The sequence below is a fragment of the Ursus maritimus genome, unplaced genomic scaffold (assembly GCF_017311325.1).
Source record: "Ursus maritimus isolate PB19 unplaced genomic scaffold, ASM1731132v1 scaffold_22, whole genome shotgun sequence".
Lineage (NCBI taxonomy): Eukaryota > Metazoa > Chordata > Mammalia > Carnivora > Ursidae > Ursus > Ursus maritimus.
In genome coordinates, this window is record NW_024424675.1 from 4,367,647 (window position 1) to 4,392,867 (window position 25,221).

The 25,221-nt window shown below is 44.5% G+C and overlaps 1 protein-coding gene across 1 annotated transcript in view; it reads left to right on the forward strand.

Annotated features, from left to right (window-relative positions):
- RALGAPA2 (Ral GTPase activating protein catalytic subunit alpha 2) overlaps positions 1–25,221 on the forward strand; it is a 209,556-nt gene that overhangs the window by 171,402 nt on the left and 12,933 nt on the right. The window contains 1 exon segment of the mRNA XM_040637933.1: positions 14,846–14,967. Within this exon segment, the coding sequence (XP_040493867.1) occupies positions 14,846–14,967 (122 nt within the window).

Below are 25,221 nucleotides of genomic sequence, written 5' to 3' on the forward strand. Positions count from 1 at the left end.
TGGAAAATACCACAGCAGGTGAATGGGAATATCACCAGAAGTACGAAGAATGCAGTGGTCACCCCGCACTGTCCACCATCAGATACAAGGTGCCAGGCCCTGGGGGAATGAGGACGCCAGCATCTGGGCAAGACTGCCAGGGATGGGAGGTAGTTTTAATTAAGGAATGAGAGACAGACAGAAAGAGGCGTCTGCATTGCCAAGTGCAAGGATGGCCTGACCTGGGGTTCCCATGCTATAGAAGTCCCACCCTGCAGACAGAGGAATTGCACACCAGCGGGGTTTAGTGAAAAAGTCACCCTGTCCCTGCCCTAACCCACAAGAATTTCTCTCATGTTATAGCTGGAAATACTTACTTGGGATCTAAGCATTGAGATTTATTTAATTGGCAGGAGGAAAAATCTTTCAAGTTTTCTTTCTCCTGAAGTTGGAGAATAGTGTCTGAATTGGAGGGGATGGGAAAAGAGCTTGCATTTCTTCCTTCAGGTTTCCATAAAAGCACCAGGAAGGGGATGGAGCTGGGCTTTCTGTTAGTTGTGGCTACACCGGGCTTTTGTCTTCGAGGGAGAATTCTGACCTCAAGAAGTAAGGCCATAGCTAAGAGTGGGGGCTCCAAAGTCCGGCTGCTGGGGTTTGAGTCCAGGCCCTGGCATTTACCATCTGAGGGGTCTGGAGCCTGTTTTGCTCTCTGTGCTTCGGTTTCCTTCCCTAATGAAAAAAGTAATAGAAAAACCATACAGGTGGTTGCAAGGATGAGATGTGACTCAGTCTGTGAAACACCTAGCACAGTCTTGGCCTGTGGAAAGCAGATATCATTTTAGTTGGCATCACTCTCTAAATATCAGTTTGTGTTCGATGCCACATCAGTGGAGGTGCCTTGGGCCTGGGGCTAACTTACACTCAGGATACAGTTTGATGCATGTGTCAGACACCTCCCGGAGGGCTGTCAGGACCAGGACTGTTCCCTTTGGAGTGCTTTTGTAAAAGGGCATCCTGTACACCGTGTGTTGCTGACCGTCTCCAAGACCATGCAACCACCGTGACGGAACCTCACGTCGGCCTTTTCCCTGAGGCCTCTGCCAGTGTCTTTGTGGGTGGTTTCCCTTTCTCCCCAGGAAGGAGGAGTGCCACAGGAGGCTCTGGGGCCCAGTGGAAACAGGTTGTTTGTCTACACTACTTTCATCTACACCCATGCAAGGACATGCAAAGCAGCTAGACTACTTCATCCAGACAAACAATTTTTAACAGAAATGAAATCAGAGTCATTCTATCAGACCCTGGGAATTTCTGTGACCAACCTTGAAAGCAAAACATAAAAATTTCCCACTATGTTATTTAACTTTTATATATGTTTATGGCTTTGTAAACCTAACACTGACCCAGTTGCTGGAACAGATGTAAAGAGGAGTAAAAGGTGCTTTTGGCCTTCTAGCTACTCAAAACCCCTTCCCCAGTCACAGTGTTCATGAAACTAGCATTCTCCGTGCTCATCTGACCACCTGGGGTTTGCATGGGGGCCCATGTCTGTTGGCAGGCGTGGCCATGCCTAGGGTTGGAGCCGTTCTACGTTCCCTGCATCCATGCACGTCTTTCCCTGGTGCCACTGACAGTTCGACTCTGTGTCCCCTTGGTGTAGCTTCTGCCTACGTGAACCATTTGCATCACGCTCTGTCTTCAATTGCCAGAAATCAGTTGTTTTAATATTAAGTGGCAAACATAGTGTTGCTACTTCTGATCATGGATGAGCTTTATTAGAATTTCCCCAAATTTCCAGTTAGGTTTCGATAATTTTCTTGCTCTAAGTTATAAGTCTGTGGGTGTATTGAGTTTCAAGTGCTGGGTCAGCAGTGAGAGTTATCACTCAGGTGTGCTGTGATGTCCTATTTTACCAAGTAAAGCAGCATCTGCGTAGGCCAGAGAAGGCCACTTGGCACCCTTCACATGAGCTGATTTTCAGTTTCTAGGTCGCTTGCATTTGGTAACCCCCTAACTTTTCTTGAAGTTTCTCCTTGTCATCTGATAATTGGTGTTAAGATGAGTATCTTCCTGGAAAACTCAGATACCGTTAAACCATTATAATCATTTTTATAGAACTATAGAAATATTCTTTTGTTTTCAGATGTATTTCTGTTTTTAAATGTTCAAAAGAAGAAAAAAACAAATACAGCTCAAATTTATAAACATTATAAAAAGGAGTATTTCACCCAAAGTGTTTGCAGAAATGAAAAATCAAGGAAGTCTGTATAGAGCTTGGTGCAAATACTTTGGGCCAGGAAATTTAATTCTGCCATGCCTGAGCCCTGTCCTACTTCATCTGGGCCCAGTGGGTTGTTGACAGGCAACTATACAGGATATTTCAAGAGAAGGATAACCAGAAGATCTGCCAGAGAAGATTTTTTTTTTATCCTTGTTGACTTTGTTCTCTTATTATCTATCATATATCATCATGAATCTGTTTTATTTTTAGAATCAACCTAGATATAAACTAATCTGTTAGGTCACAGGGAATGCGCTTTCGCCTCCAAAGCGAGAGTGCTAGAAGCATAAATATTGGATGATTCAGTTCAAATTACATTGCACTAAATAATACCTGTAATGTATTCATAATAACTTTCTTCTTACGGTCAGTGACGATAAAGTTGGAGCAGAAAAATCCATGTTTACCTGTATTTCAATTGTCTGCCCTTTCTATAGCTTGCAACAAAGAACATCCCAGACTTTCAGAGCCGGTTCCGCATTTCTCATTGTTTTACATTTAGCTGTGACTTTTACATGGATGTTGAATGCCAACAGAGTGTCAGAGGTAGCCATTTCTCCAGCTAAGCCTGAGAGTACATTTTCTAGCCCTTCGCATGCCATATCTTTAGGGTGAATGGAAATCTGTGAAAGAGAAGCAGTTCAAGTGACATGGACTCCCTTCCTCCCAGAAACCACGCTATTGGCATAAGCGTGGCAGCACCCTTGGGCTTCTCTGTTGTTCCTATTGATGCGTCAGTTCTTGGGTCATTTTCATCAGCCAGGCGGCCTGTGGAATCCTTGCGCACTCACTTGACAGCATGTTCTCCAGACGTGAACTAGGCCCAAGGACTGATTTTCTTGTCACTCGTGTTTTTACCGCCAGAGACTTGGAGTGGCAGTGTCGTGGGGTCCTTTCTGTCTTGGTGATTTAGCAAAGGTGAGGTGTACTCGCAGCACCGGAGGAGACGGAAACGGGAGTGGTCCTTCACAAATGAGTCCCCTGAACAGAGCTGACGTGAATAGAGATCCAATCCATTGCACCCTTGGAGCATCTCAGATCCTGAGAGGGAGAGCTTCCATTCCCTGTGCCGGAAGGACACGGGAGTATGGGAGCAGGCCTCCAAAAGTTCGTAATCTAATAGCCTGAAGCAAACCTATTTCTGTCCCATTTCCACTTACTCTTGTCATTTCCTCAGAATTATTCTTAAACCTGGTTACATGGGTATTTTCTTCTTTCTTAGCAGAAGTGCCCTGCTTTCCTCTCTAGGAGTGTATCTCATTAGTGTTTGAAACCTAATCTAATATCTTATACCTCCATGTGTTTAATTTCCTTTCCCCGAACATCCATTTTATCGGGTTACATTGTTCAGTAAAGTTATCCTCTTCATCCGTTACCAGGCTGTGACATTTACTTTGAATGATTCATTTATTTGGGATCTTAAAGAGTCCTAGAATTTAAATTTGCATTATATTCAAAGACAAACAGAATCTCTATAAAAAATGATGTATGGCTTTAGGCTGTAACTGGCACCTGTTCCTGTCTTGATGATTATGGAATTTCCTCCATTTATTTAGGATTATTGAATGCCAACCCAGCCCACCTATGGAGTATTCCCCTGGATGGCAGATACCGGGAAGATGTTAAGGGTACAGAAATGAATCGGAGCAGAGGCTCCTCCTTCCAGAAATGCCCTTCCCAGGGTTCTGTGACATGGCTCCCTCCCCAGTCCCTCCATCGTCCTTTCCTACCAATGTACTTCTGCCCCCTTCCATGGAAGTGGCTAGGAAGGAGTTCCCAGCATTGCATGGTCCCCTTTTCTCCTTTAAGACCATCTCCAAACCTGTGACTCATCATTCCTTATCTCCAGCCCAGGCCTCTCTGCTGGGACACAGTTATCACCTGTCCAGTATTTCTCCCCTGACATCCCTTCTGGCCCCTCAGACTCCCCTCGTCACCTGAGCCCTGATCCCTGGAGTTTTGTCCTGCCTTCTCCCTCTGTCACCAAGCGTGAGCAACCCTAAGTCTGATGCCTCCTCTCCCTTCCCTCCACCCCTGCTTTCTTGAGGCCCATGCCACGTCTCTCTCCCTGACTAGTTTCCCTTCCTCCAATCTCTCTCCCTTCTAGGCCCTTCCATACATGCCCTCCCCCGCCATTATCTCTCAAGTATCAGTCATATCTTGCTGTTCATCTGTTTAAAAACTCCAGTGATTCCCAAATTCTAGAGACTGTCACTGCTCCTGACATGACAGGCCCTTTGCAGCCTGACCTAGACCACTCTCCATCCACAGGGACTCACACACCCTCTGGGTCCATTCGATCCATGGGGTGCTTACCACCTCACAGGTGATGGATGTCTGTCTTCCCAGATAGGTCATGAATGCTGTAATCTTTCTCATCTTGCTCCCTCCAGCTCCTAGAACAGTCCCTGCCACCTGGTCTGCTCCTCTTCATGTATGTTCCATGAATAAATGATCCAGCAGCAGTGCCTGGACAGCTTTGTTCTCTGCCAGGTCATTGTCCATCTGTTCCAGAGTGTGGTTGGTGGAGGGTCTTTTTATTCAAAGACCCTCCCCACAATATATAGTGTGTACTGCATACCATAGGCATTTGGGGGGATAGTTTTTCATTGAGATATAATTCACATACCATAAAACTCACCCTTTTAAATTGTATAGTACAGTGGTTTTTAGTATATTCACCAGATAGTGCAACTATTAGCATCACCCAATTCCAGAATGTTTTCATCACCCCCAAAAGAAACCCTTTATCCACTGGTAGTCACTTCTCATTCCTCTGCTCCCTGCAACCCCTGGTAATCACGAATTCCTTTTCTGACTCTGTGGATTTTCTTATTCTAGACATATATGTAAATGGAGTTACACAATATGTAGCCTTTCATATCTGCCGCCTCCCACTCAGCATTGTTTGCAAGGGTCATCCATCATGTAGCACATTTGGTATTTCATTCTTTTTTATGGCTGAATAATATTGCATTGTGTGGATAGACCACATTTTGGTTATCCATCCATTTGTGAACATTTGTGGACAGGTTTCTGTGCGAACATACACTTTCAGTTCTCTTGAGGAACTGCCAAGCTTTTCCTCAGCAACTGTACCATTTTACATTTCCATCAGCAAGGTATGAGAATTAGAGTTTCTCCACATCCTCACCAACACTTTCTGTTGTTCATTCTTGCCCTTGTGATTATAACCATTTTAGTGGGTTTAAAGTAGTATCTCAGTGTGGTTTTAATTTCCATTTCCCTAATGGCTAATGATGTTGAGCATCTTTTTATATGTTTATTGGTCATGTGTCTATCTTCTTTGAAGAAATGTCTATTCAAATCATTTGCCCATTTTTTACTTGAGTTGTCATTTTATTATTGAATTATAAGAGTTCTTTATATAATCTGGATATGAGACCCTTATCAGATAAATGATTTGCAAATATTTCCCACAGAATGACTTGTGGGTTGTCCCTTCACCTTTTTTTTTTTTTTTCTGGTCCCTTCACTTTCTTGATAAATTTTCCTATTTTTTTCTTTGGTTGCTTGTGCTTTTGGTGTCATATCTGAGACCAGTGAGCATTTTAAAGCTTTTTCCTTTGATCACTGTTCAGAACACTGCCCAAGAAATGAAAATGTGTTATCATCATCCTCTGCATCCTCTCTTCCAAAAACTACTGGTGGTGGGACCAACAGGGGAAATCGGCTCATTAATTTCCTTGTTTTGTAAGTTATTCATAGTTGTCCCTTCTCTGAGCTCAGACACTCTGCAACTGCTGATGCATGTTTTTACTAGGTTTAAGGTATATCTATAGATATATTTTAAGCATTTGATTCTGGGTAGCATTCCTCAATCCACGGCTATCTTAAATAATCTCCTTTTTACCAGATTTCTGTGAGCACAGCATCTGTCCTTGTGTGAAGAATGTGCCCACTGTCTTGTCTATAGCCCTTTGTTCTCTGCTTCACCTGGGAAGGCTGCTTCCAACTCGGCCTGTGCTCCATTTGCTCTTCCCTCCAAGTCAGGCACATCCCCCAGCCAGACCCCTTCTCTGTCAAGACCATTCTCAGAGGTTATGGGCATTTCAAATCTGCAAGTAGCCTTCTTACCATTTCCACTTGCTCAAAATATATATGTCCTGGAAATAGGCAAAGAACAAGTATAAAATATTGAGACATTTGTACAAGCCCATGGATTGATCATATAGACCAAGTCAGCATTGACCTCTTCAAACCTGAGGGCACTCTAGACTCTCCTTAGTGGTGGTAGATCTTCTCAGGATGATCTGGAAACCTAAGTGAGGCCGTATTGCTCCCTTGCCTCAGACCATTCAGGCCTCCTGTGACCCAGCCCCCTCCAGTCTTTCAACTGTACCCCTTGCCCCTTCTTGCTATGCTGGGGTTCCAGTCTCCTTTCACTTTCTGAACCTGCCCAGAGCTCCTTCCAGCTCATGCCTCTCTGCACCTGAAATGTTCCTACCGCTGCCTTCTCCTGCTCCCTCTTGGCAACCCCTTTCTGGTCACCCCTTCTGGGACTTCCATGTCCTTTTGGTCCCTGCTCTCCTACCTGGCACTAATGAAAGAACAGTTCCCCTTATTCTGTGTGCTTGTCCCTGCTAGAATGGGGGCCTGGCCGGGGTAGGGACAGACTCTGTCCCATTTCCCAGTTGTGTGCCCATTCCCAAGCGCTGGTGGGTGCTCAGCACATATATCTGAATGGACGTGTGCTTGAGTGAAATGGACTTGCTTTCTGAAAATGGCAGATTCACTTGAGATCAAGTGTACTAAGCCGAGGAGAATGCTGTGTAGAAATCATGCACACAGGCCCATGTGTACAGATAGTATGTTGACGTTTCTCTAGTTCAGTCCATTTTGTCATTCTTAGTGTGTGATCATTCTAGCAAAAGTATCTTCGTAGGGAGACATTTTTTCTGGAGCAATACCCTCCTCCCCATGAATGGCATTTGTATCCAAAGTTTTCCACAACCTTCTGAAAATGTGGAGCTCTCATATTTTGGTCTGTTCCTGGAACTACGGCCTTAAAAATAGCATTGCCTCTTTTCTGCTTTTTCTGTGTCTGACTCAGACAAACCTGTCTATCATTGTTATGTCTAACAACCAAACTTAAACCTTTCGTATCTGCCTTTGGCTTAAAGAAGCTCATCCTGTCCTTTGAATAGGTGAGAAAAGATCCCTTTGATTAGTACTCTATTCCATTCTCACCAGATGGCTTATTTTCATTATGAAATATTTTATATAGAATAGAAAACCACAAGCATTTACAGAAGTCCTAAAGAACAATAAAATATGCCCCCATCCTGGCCCCTCCATGTGTACTGACCAATGTATTTGTGGCCCTTCTGTGTGCTACTTCCCCTTCCACCCCAGAGAGATAATCCAGGTTATAGTTTCACTGCATATGTGTGTATTCCTAAAGCACTATGTTTCACTTTGCCTCTTCTTAAAAAAATATATGTAGTTAGAATTATGCCATACATGATCTTCAGTGAATTACTTTTTTCCTTAGCATTGTTTTAAGTTTCATCCATTCTAATACACAGACCTATAGTTTATTTTCACTGCTATATATTATTCTACTATGAATCTACATCTATCAGTAAAAGTTAAAAATGGTTTCTCTCTCTATTTTGACTTTGCTGTTGTCTATAGAATACGATAAACATTCTTACCTGTGGAATGGCTGCCCTTTCCTGGATAATGTCAAATTGCCTTCTCGAGAATTTAGGCCAATTATCTCCTACCAGTAGGCTCTGAGAGTTCCTCTGCCCCACATCTTCTCTGATAATTGGCATTATTAGATTTTTTGTTTTGTTTTGCCAGTCTGGTATATATAAAATGGTATCTCATTGTGGCTCTAATAATCCCTGATTATTAGTGATGTTAAGCACCTTAACATCCATTCATAGTTTATGTTCCAGAAATGTTTGTGTCTTTTGCCCATTTTTCTAATAGATTATTTGGTTCTTTTATTAATTTGCAGGAGTTCTTAATATATTCTGGACACTTACCCTTTGTCAGGTGTCGCAGATGACTTCTCCCACTTTTTGCCTTGTAGCTTTACCTTCTTTATGGTATTCTGGTAAACAGTAGTTCTTAATTTGAATATCCTAAGATGTATCAGTGTTCCCCATTATGGTTCATGTTTTTTGTTTCTTGTTTAATAAATTATTCCGTATCCCAAGGTCATAAAGAGTTTGCCCCATACTTTCTTCTGTATCACTTATTTTTTAAAAATCTATGTGGAATTTTACTTCAAATTGAAAATTCTCTAATTTCTCCTTATAAACTGCCTTTGCTTGGAATATATCTAAGAATGTCATATCCCAGAACAGTGGGCACAGATCCTAGGCAATCATTTATCCATTCAATAAATACTGTGTAAAGCACATATAAGCTAGGTAGCAAGTAATGTAAGGATAAACCTGACTCATACTCAAGGAGTACTGTGGCCTATGTGGTGGCCCCCCCAAAAAGGTATGTCTAATCCCAGAGCCTGTGAATGTTAACTTATTTCAATAAGGGTCTTTGCAACTATAAGTAAGTTAAGGATCCTAAGATGAGAAGATCATTCCGGATTATCCAAGTTTATTATCCTAAATCCAATGACAAGTGTCCTGATAAGAGACACAGAGAGAAGAGGAGGAGGCAGTATAGCCAAAGAGGCAGCGATAGGAGTGATGCAGTCACCTAGAGCCTCTGCAGGGAGTAAGGCCCTGATTTTGAACTTCTGGCTTCCCAAAACTGTGAGGGAATAAACTTCTGTTGTTTTAAGCCCCCCAGCTCGTGGTCACTTTTGGCAGCCACAGGAAGCTAATACAAGGATGCTTAGGATGAGACGGTCCTATACAGTAACTATGGCAGGAGGTTCTCTTTTCTCCCCTGTCTTATCCTCAAGGGATGGAACAAGCAATGGTGGCAAAATTTGCAAGTGCCACAATTTATCCAAGGGTCCCGGGGTTGGCCAAAGCCTCCCAGGCGGTGCCGAAACTTGGCTTCCCTCCCTCTGTAGACCACTGCCATGGGCAGGAGTTTGCAGAGTCATCGGAGCAGCCAGCTCTGCGCAGGCTTGTGTCAGCCATAAGGGGCTGCAATGAGTTAAGAAAGAAAACCAGGGACAGGTATGGAAACCACTGCAGAATACACACATACTGACCTCAGTAGGCAGCCTCCTCCAAGGCTGCTTTGTTGGGCTGGGTCTGGTGTCCACTCCTTGGAAACTTAGAGAAGGTCCCGTCAAGAAGAGTTTCAGGGGTTGAAAAAAAGATACAACCTGCAATAGAGATTCTTGCAAACAGTTCTCCCCTTTCCTTAAAAACAATCAAAAAAACAGGTGGAGTTATTCTAAGAGAAGAAGTTGAAAGTCCTAAACAGCAGTCAACAAACACATAGCCTGAATAAGTAGAAAGAAATTAAAATTAAGTAATTGTTATTTTTCCGAATTTATAAAGTCAGCATGGTCTGTGGGTGTCGATGCAGCTTAAACCTATGGACTCAGGTTGATTTTCATACCCTGGTATAGTTAAGTCGGTTGATTTATCCTCACCACTAGTTTAGCTCCCAACCTTGCACGAAATCCTGAACTTAACCCCATGTACCCTAGAAATCAAGATATATTAGCCAAAAGCTGTAAAGGTTGGAAGACCTGGGTTCTGGTCCCAATAGCACCACCACGTAACTGTGACTCTGGAAAATCACTTGAACCCTTTGTGCTTCCATTTCCTGATCCGTACTGTGGGGACCTCACAGGGGTCTAGCAGAAAGGAGCCTTGCTTGTCCTAAAGCCTGACACAGAGGTTCCCCCTACTTGATCCACTTTCTGGAAGACGAACCCAGAAGCCCACATGAAGGGAGGAAGGGGAGCAGGCAGTCCACATCTATGGTGCTTCTCTTGCGCGCTGGAACCTGGGTCAAGGCTTCACTATAGGATTCCATCTGATCCTCTGATCAGCATCCCTGCTTTACACCTAAGGCTACCGAGGCTGGAGGCAGCTTGCTCTGGGTCCCCCAGTGGGTGGGAGAGAGGACTGGAATTCAAACCTAGGCCTGTCTTCCTCCAACAGTCAAGCCTCTTCCTGTCATGTTCCTGCTGCCATTTCGAAAAATAAAAACAAATAATCATCAGAATAAAGCTGGGGAGTTGGGTTCGGATTCTTGGGCTTTTGCAACCCAGCTGAATGTGTCTTGAGGGTCTCAGAAAGTTCTCTTGGAAGCTTTTGATAAAATGTAAGCACCAAGGATATATAGCCTCTTTATTTAAATAAAGAAACATTGGTAAATGATAAAATTCTTATGTGAAAACATAGACACTGAAGAAGCTCAAAATATCTAGAAACCAAGAGGGGTTCCTAGATAGTAATTTGAATGCTCTCTGAATTGAGTAATCAAAGGGAAAATTTTCTCTTTAAGAAAGTACTTTACCGTGTGTGGTTTTGAAGGAGATAGTAATTCAGAACAGAATTTAAGTTTTACACTTATTAGTGGACTTTTTAATAGAACAGCAGGGCAATGGCCCATATCAGAACAGGTACTGAATTTGTGACCAGGTGCCCCCTTAGCCACCTGCCTTCAGCCAGAGGCACTGACCATCTACTGCCTGGCATTGTTACAGCATTCGTCATATCTTAACATGTCTTATGCATGAGAAGAACCTTAGAAGCGTTTTGATGTCTAAGTTATAAATGCTTTTTTTTTTAATTTTATATAAAGCAACCAGCCCAGAAGCCCTAAAGATTATTAATGTCAGGTGATACTGCTCCTAATTGCCCTTGCTAGTAGTTCTAATAAATTCCGTTAAATCCCAGAGCTACGTTTTTTAAAGCTACTAAGAGAAATGATTTTTGGCACCCTGAGCTCCTTCTCTGTTTCTAAACACTGCCAGGATTGGGGTGGTGTTTGTTTTCTTTTTGTCATGGTGTTTACATGCCCTGGCGTGGGCCGTGAGTGAAAATGCATTTGGTGATCTCCTGGTCTCCCTGCAGTCCCTAATGGATGTTTGTCTAAATGACAACACCCAGTTTAGCGCTGTTAACGCTCCGGTGACAGCACAGGACCAGCCTGGGGGTGGGGGAGTGTGTGTTACGTGTGACAGTTGGGGGCGTGAATGCAAGATTGGGAATCTTCTGTGAGGTAACCACTTCCTCCTCTAGTAATCTGGTTCGGGAAGCATCTTTTTGTGCTGTCTCCCACAGTGCCTTGTTTTGGGAGTCAGACCATAAATATTCATTGAGCCAGAGAATCTCAAAACTTGATTATCACCCCCCTGTAACTCTAGTGCTGGACTTGCTCTTAGGCGCCCAAATTTCTCAGGCTTGACAAGGACGAGCTTACGAGTCGGCTAGTGTCATCCCCGGGTGAGGATGACGGGCTGCTGTCTGAAGTCAGTTTACACGGTATTCGACGTGGCATCTCTTTGTGGGGTTGCCTGTGAGCTCGATTAACACAGCAGCCACTCTTCCAGATACATGGCTCCTAGACCATATTTAGCAAAACGCATCCGCACTTCCGTTTTGTTCACCATTGTCCCAAGCACTGTATGTGGATGTGTTGGACGCAGTGGGGCCTTTCAGGAAACAGCAGGACCATTCTAGGCAGAGCATGACAGGTCTTTAGAGGGCTGCGCCGGCTCTAACCCAGGCCCTCAAGCAGACTGCGGTCTGAAAGGGGGAGCCATGAATTGCGCGTTGACAGCGGGCCACGGCTGTCCTAAGGCTCAGGTGGTTGTCAGCCATAAGTTTAGCTCAGCTCTTTGAGTAATTTGTCACGCCTCGCTCGGCCCCTGCTGGGCCAGCACGTGCCAGCTTAGTGTCAGAGTGCCTGTTCGCCAGACGGCCACTCAGGCCTAACGTCCTGCTGTTCCCTGGACCAGCGGCTTGCTGGGGCCGTGCACGGAGGGCCGAGCCGCGCGACAGCCAAGTGCTGTGCAGAATAAGCGTGTTCATAATGAGACGTGAATGGCATTAGTGGGTCCCTCTAGAATTGGGCCTGAGAGGACGCCTCTCACTGTGGAAGTTTGGCAGCCTGTTCGTTTGTCAGGGTGAGTCACCAGGAGTTCAGCCTGCATTCGAGAAGCCAGTGCAGGCCCTCACCGCCCAGACCTTCGGCTGTGGTGACCATCTACGTAATGCAGTGTGACTCCATTAGAGGGGCCGCTTTTGAAATCTTCAAACACATTTTGCTTTTTTAAAGTTGCCTAGAATAAGCCTAAAGAGAAATTCTGGAAGAGGGCTGCCTAGTAGCTCTTTCCATGACAAAGGGCATGCTCTCTGTCCGTGCAATCCAGCACAGTAACCCCAGCTCATGTGGCCGCTGGGTGCTTGAAATATAGCTAGTGGGACCCAGGAACGGAATTGCTATTTTTTTCGTTTTAATTAATTTAAATTTAAATTTAGGTAGCCACATGCGGCTTGTGGCTACTGCGTTGGCCAGCACGGCCCCAGGATGCCTCTGGTCTCATGGTGTAGAAACTCTTTTCTTTTTTTTTTTTTTTTTTATTATTATTATATTATGTTAGTCACCATACAGTACATCCCCGGTTTCCGATGTAAGGCTTGATGATTCATTAGTTGCGTATAACACCCAGTGCACCATGCAATACGTGCCCTCCTTACTACCCATCACCGGTCTATCCCATTCCCCCACCCCCCTCCCCTCTGAGGCCCTCAGTTTGTTTCTCATAGTCCATAGTCTCTCATGTTTCATTCCCCCTTCTGATTACCCCCCCTTTCTTTATCCCTTTCTTCCCCTACTGATCATCCTAGTTCTTATGTTCCATAGATGAGAGAAATCATATGATAGTTGTCTTTCTCTGCTTGACTTATTTCACTTAGCATTATCTCCTCCAGTGCCGTCCATGTTGCAGCAAATGTTGAGAATTCGTTCCTTCTGATAGCTGAGTAATATTCCATTGTATATATGGACCACAACTTCTTAATCCAGTCATCTGTTGAAGGGCATCTCGGCTCCTTCCACGATTTAGCTATTGTGGACAATGCTGCTATGAACATTGGGGTGCATATGGCCCTTCTCTTTACTACATCTGTATCTTTGGGGTAAACACCCAATAGTGCAATGGCTGGATCATAGGGTAGCTCAATTTTTAACTTTTTAAGGGACCTCCACACTGTTTTCCAGAGTGGCTGTACCAACTTGCATTCCCACCAACAATGTAGGAGGGATCCCCTTTCTCCACATCCTCTCCAACAATTGTTGTTTCTTGCCTTGTCTATTTTTGCCATAGAAACTCTTTTCTGAATATAATTAAAGGAGGAGGAAGAGGAAGGGCCTGTGTTGGGAAAGCTGTATGCATCCTTTGACAAAAGAAAATAGAAAAATATTTTACGCTCTTAAATCACATGCTTACTACCAAAAGCTAATTGGAAAAGCATAATTTTCACCAACTTTCATTTGTGAAGAGGCCATTTTGGAAAGATAGTTTTAAAATCCAGTGAGAAATGCTAGAAATTACTTTTGCTCTTCCGGAGCAGCAAATAATGAACTGATTGATGGTGATCCACGTTCCCTGTGTTCCTGGAGAATTAGCATGATTTTCAAAACGACTAAAACACGTCTTTTAACTTTTGCATTGATAACTAGGAAGGGGAAAATGAGACGTCATGCCGACTTCCCCAAGTGTTAATTCATAAAGTCATACGTGCGGTGCCTCCATCCGCTGTCAAATTGTTCTGACGTTATCCTGTTATTGGAAGTGCATGATTCACCTTCTGAGGAAACAGAAGCCATACACAAAAGGGGAAGATTTGCTTTCTGCCCTGTGAAAGGCTGCCACACGCAGGGGTCCTATTAAGACAGCTGGAAAGTTGCTTCAGCGTGTTACGCTTGTAAGTTTTATTGGTGACTGGTTTTTGATTACACATTTGAATGCGTGTGTTCCAGACTGCAGTTTTAATTAAAAGGCAATAGTCTTTTCTTTTTTAAATTGCATTGTGCACTCTCTGCTAGAGCCTCTCACTTATGAGCTCCTATTTTCTCATACTCTAGCCTATCCTGGCTTGAAGCACTGGCGCCCCTTCGGAGCATACCTTCCTGGCCTTGCCTCTTCCCAGGGACGCGCATCGTCTCTCTCTCTTTTTTTTTTTTTTTTTAAAGTGTACCACCAATTCCTGCTTCAAGCATCAATTCATTCTATAGGAGACTGAGCAGAACGTTCTATCCACTGACCCGGGAAGGGAAGGTCCGACACTGTCCCACAGCCGTCGGTGGAAGGAGATGCCACCTCAACCAGGGCCTCTGTTTTGGTTTGTTTGGATCAAGCTTAACAATCTTTTGCTGTGATTCTGTAACCATTGATGTACATATTTTTCAGGAATACTGGTGTTGGATGTAACCAAAGTCTAAGAGAAACTTAGGTCTCAATATCAGAATCTCACTGTTAATTATTACTCATATTTAATTCCCTGGCAGGATAGTAACAGACTTGTAAGTACTTTTCTTCCCACCCCTCCTCCCCCGCCAACCAACACATGTAAAAGTTGCATAACTGTAATCAAACCAAAGTGAACTGTGTCATTGTTATGTGTGTCATTCCCTACTTGCACTTGCTTCCTTGACCGGTGACCACAGCTACGAAGAGCGAGCTCTGTACCTCGAAGCAATAATTCAGAACCACCGAGAAGTCATGACGTTTGAGGATTTCGCCGCCCAAGTCTTTTCTCCCTCGCCCAGCCCCTCCCTCGGTGGAACGGGTGAGTGTCTGCATTATTCTGCCCTCCCGCGCTTAGGACGCACTCGAGCAGCAGATGTACACCTGTTTTTCACAGATAAATGCTTGCAAATTTAAGAAGAGCATTCTCCCTCTGAATCAACTAATGAATATCAAAAGGAATGATGACATTCATTTTAATTTGTTTTGTATCTGAGCTGTTCACTCAGTGCTTTTCTTCAGCTATCCTGTTAACCCCCGAATCTAGCAAGGTTAATGAACTTTTTCTCAGTAATGTGCTCCGGTTCATTCACGAGTGTGGGTTTCTTGCTGAGCTGGGAATATGTTGTTTAAAAGCGATGCCCGAATCAGTGCTTACTTATCAAAAAAGTGTTCCTCACAGTCGAAGCCGTTGCTACTAATGCTAAATGGGGATTATGCTGCCGAGATACTCGGGTCAGGGATTAATGCAGGAGAAATGGAAGGACAGTGTCCCCTGGTCCGTCATTACAGCAGAGCGGCGTGCACGCTTTCTCTCTGGAGTGGTCTGTGTCACATGGACAAGCTGCTGACCAGAGCAGCACCTGGCGTGGAACCTGTTTAGCAACTGGCTTTCAATCATTTTCATTTATTACGCCAATGGAAAATTTCAAAAATTTCCATGAATGTCCTTGTTTTTAGGTTTTACTTTTTATATTTCCAATTTGAAAAAAAGGGTACTACCACTTAAACTGATTATATGATTACTGTGGGTGTTTTTTTTTTCCCAAAGAATAGAATTACTTGTGAATTTCTGCATGTAATTACAGATTAATTGCCTTTCAGAGAATAAATGGGATATTTAGTCAATGCATGTTGAAATTCTCAATGAGGGGCTTCCCTCTTCTTCCACCGGTGTAGACACAACTGTTAGCATGCTTAATAGATTTCTAACCTGTGTCAATTGTCTCTGAACACCGCCTTACTTCTCCGATTCTGACTTGTTAACAAATATCTTACACACAAAGTGAAAAAATTAAATTCAGTGAAATAAATCACTTACAAATAAAATCAGCCATGCATCATTGTTTAACATCGCTGGCTTCAATCCTTGCCTCTCCGAGCTTTGTTGGGAGATAAGAGGGAGAGGCTTGCACTTGCTCAGGGAGCCAGGAGCAGCAGGCAGAAGGCCTGAGAGATAAGCAAGCTGGCCGAGGTGCTGGAGCCGTGCGATTTACATAATCACGCCTCTGCTTCCTGGTGAGGCGTCAAGAAACACAGGGATGGCCTCTATTGATCTTTGTTGAACTGGAATACTAAACAACATGAGAAAGCTTATAACTTAAAGCTTTGATTAATGTTTCTTACATTAAAAAAAAAGTAGAACAGCTGTGAATTGAATTCTTTTATACACTCTGCCAACATTCTATCTAAAACCAAAAAAAAAAAATCAGTTTCAAGGGAAATGAAGATTTCACACCACTCTGGCTAGAGGTTTAAAATCATTTCTAGTGTGTAGGTGAAAGAACACGAAGGATCTGTAGCAAAGTTAATTTTTTTTAAAGACCGCAGTCAGCTCTTTCTCATCCTCATGAGATACTGGGGCTTAATTTTTCTGTGCGGGGGTTTTGTGGTGGTGGTTTTTTTTTTTTTTAACGCTTGAGAAAGCTTTTTGTTTCTTAAAATGAGAAGAAATTAAATAACAACTAGATATTGACATCCTTTAGCTGTTACATTCTTAAGGCTCCAGATTAAGATGTTCCCGAAATAAATATTGGTGAACTTTGTTTCCTGTGCATACTTCAGCATCTGTATAAATTAATTTTATCTTTTCCAAAAGTTCACAATTACTTTAATCAATTCAAATGAGCTAGTGTGTAGGTAACATCTTCAGTGAGTCTCCAGGAGTGATTTGGGTTTTCCAAGACCTGCTCTTTGGAGGCTAACAGGATTCTTTAAGAGCATCACATTTGCCAAAGTCACTTAGCAGATAAGGCTCTGACAGCTCATGAGTGGGCACTGGAACCGGTACAAAGGGAACGTGACACCAAAGGGGAGATATTAAGACAAATGTTGGTCTTCCTCTTTCCAAATTAGTAGCATCCGGATGACGTTTCACAGTGTTCAGGATTTAAGGCATTCAGTGAGTGTTGAGCGATCAAATTTTTGGTGCACATATCATGCCAACCCATGAATGCGATTTTAAGTCCGAGCATCGTGTTCTCTATTACCACTTTGCATATATGCCCACAACAAAGATTAGGAAGGAACTCGAAAGGAATTTGATGTGCACCGAAATTGGGGGGCCATGTGGTGAGGGCGGAGCATTTCCAGACCATAAATAGGCACATTTTCAGAAGCACATCCTCCCCTCCTTTCCCTGCCAGTTTTGCTTTTGAGGAATCCCTATCCCGGCCTGTGACCATTTTTCCAGTTGAAAACATTTTTCATTTATTCAGTGTTAGTCCTATTTTCTTGGGACAAGTACAGTCAAACCCAGATGAGCCAGCTAGCTTAAACTAAGAATCAGAGGTGGACTCTGCTCCTCCAAGCAGCAAGCCAACTGGAAAAATTGACCCTGAGCGGCTTAAGCCCCCACAGTGCACTTAGGACCCAATCAGACCATCTCGGCCAGCAGCGCCATCAAAGCGAGGCCTTGGGCGCCTGCTCACATGCATATGCACAGTCTGAGGAATTAGGGGCTCCCAGGTTTTCTTTGTATCCTCGCTGCAAGGGGCTTTGTCGTTAATGCAGAGGGAGAATAACCTGAACCCTGTATTCCTTCCACACTGTATTTGTAGCAGCAAGCAGCCCCCGTTTCTGGAGGGAAGGCCTATAATATCAACCTTGGAGTCCTACGCATGAGTAAGAAACGTGCTCAGTGGGAGAGACTTGTGCCCAAAGATGCTGCTGTTGGAAAATGCCTTCTTCTCAGACTCCCCCTGCCCCAGTGCTGTTGCTTGTCACCCAAGGAAGCCATAGAGGGGCACACTGGCCAAGTACACGGGCTTCTTTTCATGATTCACTGTCAGCCACCGATGAGGATGTAGCATCTTCGATCGTTAGGCTCATAGGTGGGTACTCAGCCTTTTAAAAGGAGATAAAAAAAACAAACAAACAATTTTCCCAGTCAGAAAAGGTTATTTTAAAACACCACCTACCTCATACCTATCCCATCCACTACCTGTACTGGTAATAATACACAGTGTATAATAGGTGTTTGAGCTGCCTTTTTCTTAGCCCTATAGTTTGTGTTCCTTTTGATTCCTTCCCTTTTGGCCAGCAATTTCTAAAAGGTAGCCAGTGTGAAAGTATTAGCTGCAATTAACACATATGTGTGTGTTTACATATGTGTATATGTTTATGCATGTATATACATGCATTTCACACACACACACACACACACACACACACACTCATGTGGGGTGAGAGACTCAGCTTATGTTTTCATGCATGTTTCCAGGGAAGGGGGGCCGGCAGAGAGGCCTTAAAGGGTTAACTGGAATGGGCGCCCTCGACTGCTGGGCGGGACTGATGTAATCACTGCAGCTCACAGCCAAGTGCATCTGTTCACCATGAGGTCATTCTTCTGCATGCTAATGATTTGGAAAATCAAGTCTAATGTTTGACATTATCGGAAAGGATATAAATAGTATAAATCTTTACTTTTTGGAAGCTGGTCTTATAAACAAGAGGAGAAAAAAAGAAACTTTAGCTTGAACCCGAGATTTTCTTTTTCCCCAGAACTGCTTTAAGGGTTGTGTCTGGACCTTAAAACCTTGGAGGAATCTACTTGTGTCTGTTGATAAGTGAATCCCCAAATCACTATTACAGTCACAGCTAGCAATTTGGTAGTGGAGGACTACAGGTATGTCTACTTTAATATCTAATTTTAAGAATTTCCAAGTGCCTTGGTCAGACCCTCATAAAGATTGATTTTTTTTTCAAAGGATGTCCCAAACCAAATTAAACCAGTTGTTCTCAGTATACACAAATCAAGTGTTTGCTGAACATGCCAACACTGTTTTTGGTTCCTTTCTACTTTAATATTGCTGTGGGGAGCCAGCAGAGGGAGCACAAATCTTTGTTTATTTGTGAGCCCTACATAAACACCTTTGATTTCTCCAAGATATGGTCAGAAATACTTCCTCTTCCATGATAGGCTAGATTGTAAGGGTTCCAGGATTTAGAACAAGTGGGAGGAAATTCCTCGCTAGGCTCCACCAGATTCTGCCACTTTTAATGTAGGTCATATTTGGAGCTTAACCCAGATTAGTCTGAGTCGGTCTTAGGATGCTCCTGCCACCACAACTCTTGCACAAAACTATAAGCTTTCATCGGTCACACTCACCATGTGCAAGGGAGCCCTCTTGGAAAGGATTATTATGCTCACCTACCTGATAAAAAAGACTCCAGTAATTTTCTCAAATTAAGTTCATAGAAACTATCAGAAGACTCTGCCTAGTGTCACTGGGTCATTCTGGTGACCCTCCTAAGACTTCAGGTGTACTGGTCCCAAAGTGAACCTGGCAAGTCGATACTATGCAAACTCCTTTTATAACCCACCAGCCTTTGATGAGAGGAGTAAAGCTACACCCTGCTTCCACTTGCTGGAACCCCGAACCATGCACAGTGCTCACGTGTGCCAGGATGTTGTAGGCTTGCCCTCTGCACGCAGATCCCAACATGGCCAGTTTGCTGGCACTTAGCAGTCAGGTTGATCCCCAGAAACTGCACAAGGCAGCCTCTAACTATAACCCCCCAAAGATGACAGATTTTCCCCATTCATTGAGGGTGGTCAGGTTACAGATTCATTCTGTCTCTCTCTGTCTCTCCCATTCCCCTCTCTGCCCTCCTTTCTCCATTCCTCCCTCCATGTTAAAGTGTTCTTCATAAGGTTTTGATTGATAGCATTTCTTATGTATTCACCCTCCTCATAAATTCTCTGAAGCCAGCAAAGAACATCACAGAATGTTCGAGGAAGCTTCAGGAGATATCAAGCCTCACCCCTTCACATTGATTTTGAGTAGGTGAAGACCAGGCCAAGAAGGGACAACTGAAGGCCATGGGCAAGTTAGCAGTGGGGCCCTCACCCCTGGTTCCACACTCTCTTTTCTTCCCAAAGTGGAGTCAGGTATGAGTGACGTCATCCAAGACTCAGATGGTTACCACCATCCCCTACTTGGTTAGCTGTCACCAAACATTGGCTGTCAGTTACATTGGTCACAGAGTTCCCAACCAGCTACTTAAAGAGTTTTTTCAGTGTGCAAAACCCATGTTGCCTCTCTGAGAGGAGAGAAGCAATACTATAGCAGTGCTTTTCCAACAGAGTCTGTTCAGGAAAGCTGTACCTTCCTCATTGTTGTTCTTCGAAAGGTCTTCATAAGATAAGAATGAAGTCTGGGAAAGTGATAGTGCTGGAAACGTAAACAGCAGAAACTCAGATTACCAGAGCTGTTCGCATACGATGCTGTGGTTATTGGTTACTGGGGTGACCGTTTATAACTTCACTGGCCAGCACATCCATGTAGTTGTGCCAGTCTGCGTGGTGGCCTCATAGCTGTGGCTGAAAAATCCTTCCAGGAGTCCTCTCATTCCAGCTTCTAACCAACCACATGGACCAGATGAGGGAACTAAAGCCCAGAATATACTCTGACTTCATGTCATGAACAAATGTGCATCAGAGGCTTCCCCATGCCCTGGCTACGTCAGGCCCTAAGCATTGAGGCAGGCCATCCCAAGACCTAGGGGGCCTTCTGATACTCTGGGGGTGCTAGGAACGCAACTAGGACCCGGGCCCAGAGACCATGCACCCACACACTGCTGCCAAACCCTGGAATAAAGGCGTGTGGCCTCAGCCAAGTTACCTGTCACTCTGTGGCTCAGTCTGATTCTGTAAAATGGGTCTAATAAGAACCTGCCTTAAAGGGTATTCGTAAGGATTCAGTAAATTAATATGTGTAAAGAGATGAGCACAGTGCCTGACACATAGGGCCCCCTCAGCCCGTGTTTGCTGGGCTGTCATGCCCACATTTTTCCTCACTCCGTCCTGTGCAACCCTCTACCTCTTCCAGCCCATCTTCCTTCTGCCTTCCTCTTAGAACATGTGCCTCCCGATTCTTCCTTTCTCATCCTGGAATACACTGCTGCATGCCCATTGGCCTATCCCCTAGAAAGGGAGTGCAGGCCAGGGACCACGACTGGAAATGCCATTCCAGCGCCCACCCTGTGGGGACAGTCCCATTCATCAGAGCCATGGCTGCTGACTTTTTATTAATGTTAGTTAAAGACCTGGATAAAAGTTCAGAACTCCATTTATATAATCCAGAAGTTTCCCTTAAATACAAGTTCTCTTACATCACTGTCTATTCAAGAACTAAGGGCCACCTCCACTCGGCACTCTCAGAACACTTGGCTGTAGTCAAATGAGTGTAGCCATGTGGCCTGCAAACAGCTAACCGCCCCACTCAGATAGCACCTCCACCCCTGTTGTCCTTCCCAGAGCCAGCCCAAATCTTCCTATCCACGTCCATCTCAATTCTGACCCCTTTGCACATGACTTTTTTTTTTTAAGATTTAACTATTTGACAGAGAGAGCAAGGGCAAGGGACAGAGAGAGAGGGAAAGAGAGAATCTCAAGCAGTCTCCCTACTGAGCATGGAGCCCAGCCCTGGGCTCAATCTCATGACCCTGAGATCACGACCTGAGCCAAAATCAGGAATCGGACAATCATCTGACTGAGCCACCCAGGCGCCCCATGACATATTTTTTTAAAACTAAAAATGTACTTCTTGAAAAGGGGATAAAGCATCCATAAGCTTTCTTTAAGCCACCCATAATCCCATCACCCAAGCCCAGTGGTGCTGGCTCCAGCTGCACACTGGACTACCTGCAAATTCCTGCATGACCCTCCACCAGAGAGGTTCATGTATGGGTCTGGGGTATGGCCTGGGCATGAGAACTTTCTTTTAAAAACTCCTGAGGGCATTCTACGATGCAGGCAGGACTGAGAACCACTGTCAAGGCATCTCTGTAATTGTTAGGTCCTCATTTTAGTGCCATTTAACTTGTCATTACTTCTGTCTTGGTTTTTCTCAGCATATGTAAATCGCGTGTATGTCTGCTCTCGTGCACATGCATGTGTCCTGTCTATAATGGGCAGTAAATTCTTTAGAGAGTGACATGTGTATGACTTCTTTCTTAAAACGTATGCAATAGGAATACAGTAGCAATTGGATAGAAAGATTCAGGCTGTTGCTTGTCTCCAGGCCACAGGTGTGTGTTGGGCCTGAGGCCGCGGCAGCACAAATTCTGATTGTGTTCAGCGGTCCCCTCGCTTCCCAAGCTCCTAGTGAAAGTGGACCAGTGATAAGCAATATGGCCCAAGCCTCATGTGAGAAAGGCAGGGGAAGCCAGGGCCTGGGTACTCCACAAACCGCATAATGCAGTTTGAATAACTGACATGGGATGCGGGATACTTCCATAAATGGTATTGTGGGTTTTAAAGAGAATTCTTCATTGCCCTGTTTAGCACTAGATTTTGCTTCATGCTTATTCATCCCTTTTCCGTCTTAAAATGCTAATATTCTCCTCAGTGTCCACTCAGAGAGAGGGAAGAAAGAGAGGAGACAGACATTTGTTCCAATAGGAAACGATGGTACTCCCCGCCCCATGTGGCCATCTCTGAATTGGCTCTCCCCTCCCCTGCCCTTGGGACTGTGCTGGGCACCTGAAGGGAACACGAAGGCTCTGGGAACTTCATTTTCAGTGTCTTCCCTACCCTTCTGGAGCTTGCAGTCTTGTTAGAGAAGAGCAGGTATTCATGACCCATTAAAACATGGCTACTTATGAGTAAACCCAGATGAGTTACCTCCAAACCGTCACCACATATTAAAAAGAAAGAAAGATACAGTGAGCCTATGGTTTGGGTTGGTTGGGTTGAGAGTTCCCTGAGGTGAGCTGTGCCATTTGCCTTGTGAGCCTAGAAGAGAAGGGAAACTTACCTAATACGTATTAGATCTACTGCTAAGTGTCCCGCCAGTCAATTTTCAACTTTCCTGCACTTGCTAAGAATTGACATGTCTGAGAACTGGAAGGCCATGGACAAGAAGAATAAAATGAGGGACAGGCAATGTGGGAACAGCACAGAGGAAGAAATGACTCCTTTCAGAGCCTGTGTGAGGACCCTTCTGCCCCTGGGGCTGGTGCAGATGTTGGGGGTGTTGACAGATTCCCAGAAAAAGAAGGGACCCAAGATTGTTCATTCTAAAGTATTGACATAACATTTAAATTGTTCCTTTGGAAGAACTTGAAGATGCTGCTTTTTCTGTGAAATGCTGTCTTCAGTTTAGTTCTGATTTCTCAGTCCTTACAGGGTTTTAAATGCAAGTGGCATCTTCCTCCCTGCCTAACTGCTAATTACAGTTCCCGTGACACTTTCGCAGTTGCCAAGAGATGGCCGACAGGTACTGAGAATTTTTCTCAGAGACAGTTTTTGGAAATGACTCTTAATTAAAGCTTATTTCAAGTAACCTTGAGGATTTGTTTCAGAAGAACCTGGAGCTTCTGACAACCCATGTTCACATCCCTGGTGAACCATGGCTGTGACCGTCGTGTTCTCCCGGTTCTAGTAGATAAAACAGGTGCAAGTCCCAGCCGGTAGGGTGGGTTCCTGGAAAACTCCATGGTTTTGCTTGAATTTCTATTTAGCAACAACTAAACCAAAGCAGAGGCCAAATGGAAGCTCTCTTATTAGGATTTAAGTCTGCTGATGGAAAAAAGAAAGAATATTTTATACTATCTTTTTCCAGAAGGCCATATATGATGACGACCAGGAAGTAAACCTCTACATAGCATAATAAAGAGAAATGCTAGTTGCTTTTCTCCGATTAACCTTCAAAGGCCCTCGAAAGGCCAGGGGGAAAAGAATCCCTAAAAAATGGGAAACACGCCAGTCAACTTTGTTTAAAAAATAAAATAACATATTTACAGCACTGACATGGCCAAAATTCATTTCTTAGCTCAGAAGAAACCTCACAGCATCTCTGTAAAGACTGTAAAGAGAGAAAGAAAAGGCAAAAAGCTATTTTTCGACCACTTCAGGAATACGAGACAATAAAATTCCAGATGCATAGAGGACACATCCCCCTGCCTGTGTCCCCACACCAGGCCCCTCCGGCTTCCCCCCACTCCACCCCCACCCCCGTGCTCAGCTGTTACCTGTGGCAGCATCCTTGGCCTACACGGTCACCCAGCCTGTCTCTTCTCTCCAGCAGGTCGACTGACCTTGAGCTTGCCTAAGGGTGAGGAAAGCTGCTGCAGGTCTTCCAGGACCCACGTGGCAGGGTCCTGTTCCCCCCACCCTGATCTCAGGCAAAACCACGGAGCACAGGTTCTCCTGCCATTGCTGCTGAGATACGTCCGGGCAGACCCTGCGGCTTGTTTGCGTCTCAGAGCCCATGCGTGGTAGTTAGGGAAACTCTATTCCCTAGCTCTGTCCCCGGGGCTTGGAGAAGCAACTAGAGGAACAGCCTGACTCTGGTTAGCAGCAGAGCTCTCTATAACATCTGGGCATGCAGCGTTCTGAGTCCAGACTCTCCTGACCAGGATATGTTGGCCCACCCAACAACATCAGGGTGACAGTCCCAGAGAGATGGATGACCACAGAGAAGAAAGGAAGAAGCCAGAAATGGGACTCCTCGGGCCCTTAGGCTGACTCTGCTCTTTATTCCAATTACCCAAAGCTGGTGACTTGCCAGAGGCCATATTTAGATATTAAAACTCAGTCCTGGGGGCGCCTGGGTAGCGCAGTCGTTAAAGCGTCTGCCTTCGGCTCAGGGCGTGATCCCGGCGTACCGGGATCGAGTCCCACATCGGGCTCCTCTGCTATGAGCCTGCTTCTTCCTCTCCCACTCCCCCTGCTGTGTTCCCTCTCTCGCTGGCTGTCTCTCTGTCACATAAATAAATAAAATCTTTAAAAAAAAAAACAAAAACAAAAAAAAAAAAAAAAAACTCAGTCCTGGGGCGCCTGGGTGGCACAGCGGTTAAGCGTCTGCCTTCGGCTCAGGGCGTGATCCCGGAGTGGTGGGATCGAGCCCCACATCAGGCTCCTCTGCTATGAGCCTGCTTCTTCCTCTCCCACTCCCCCTGCTTGTGTTCCCTCTCTCACTGGCTGTCTCTGTCAAATAAATAAATAAAATCTTTAAAAAAAAAAAAAAAACTCAGTCCAACTCAAATCCTGGGGACACACACGCACCTTTGGTACGGCCTAAGTAGATGGGAAATGTGGCTTCACTCCTTGGAACATCATCACATAAGC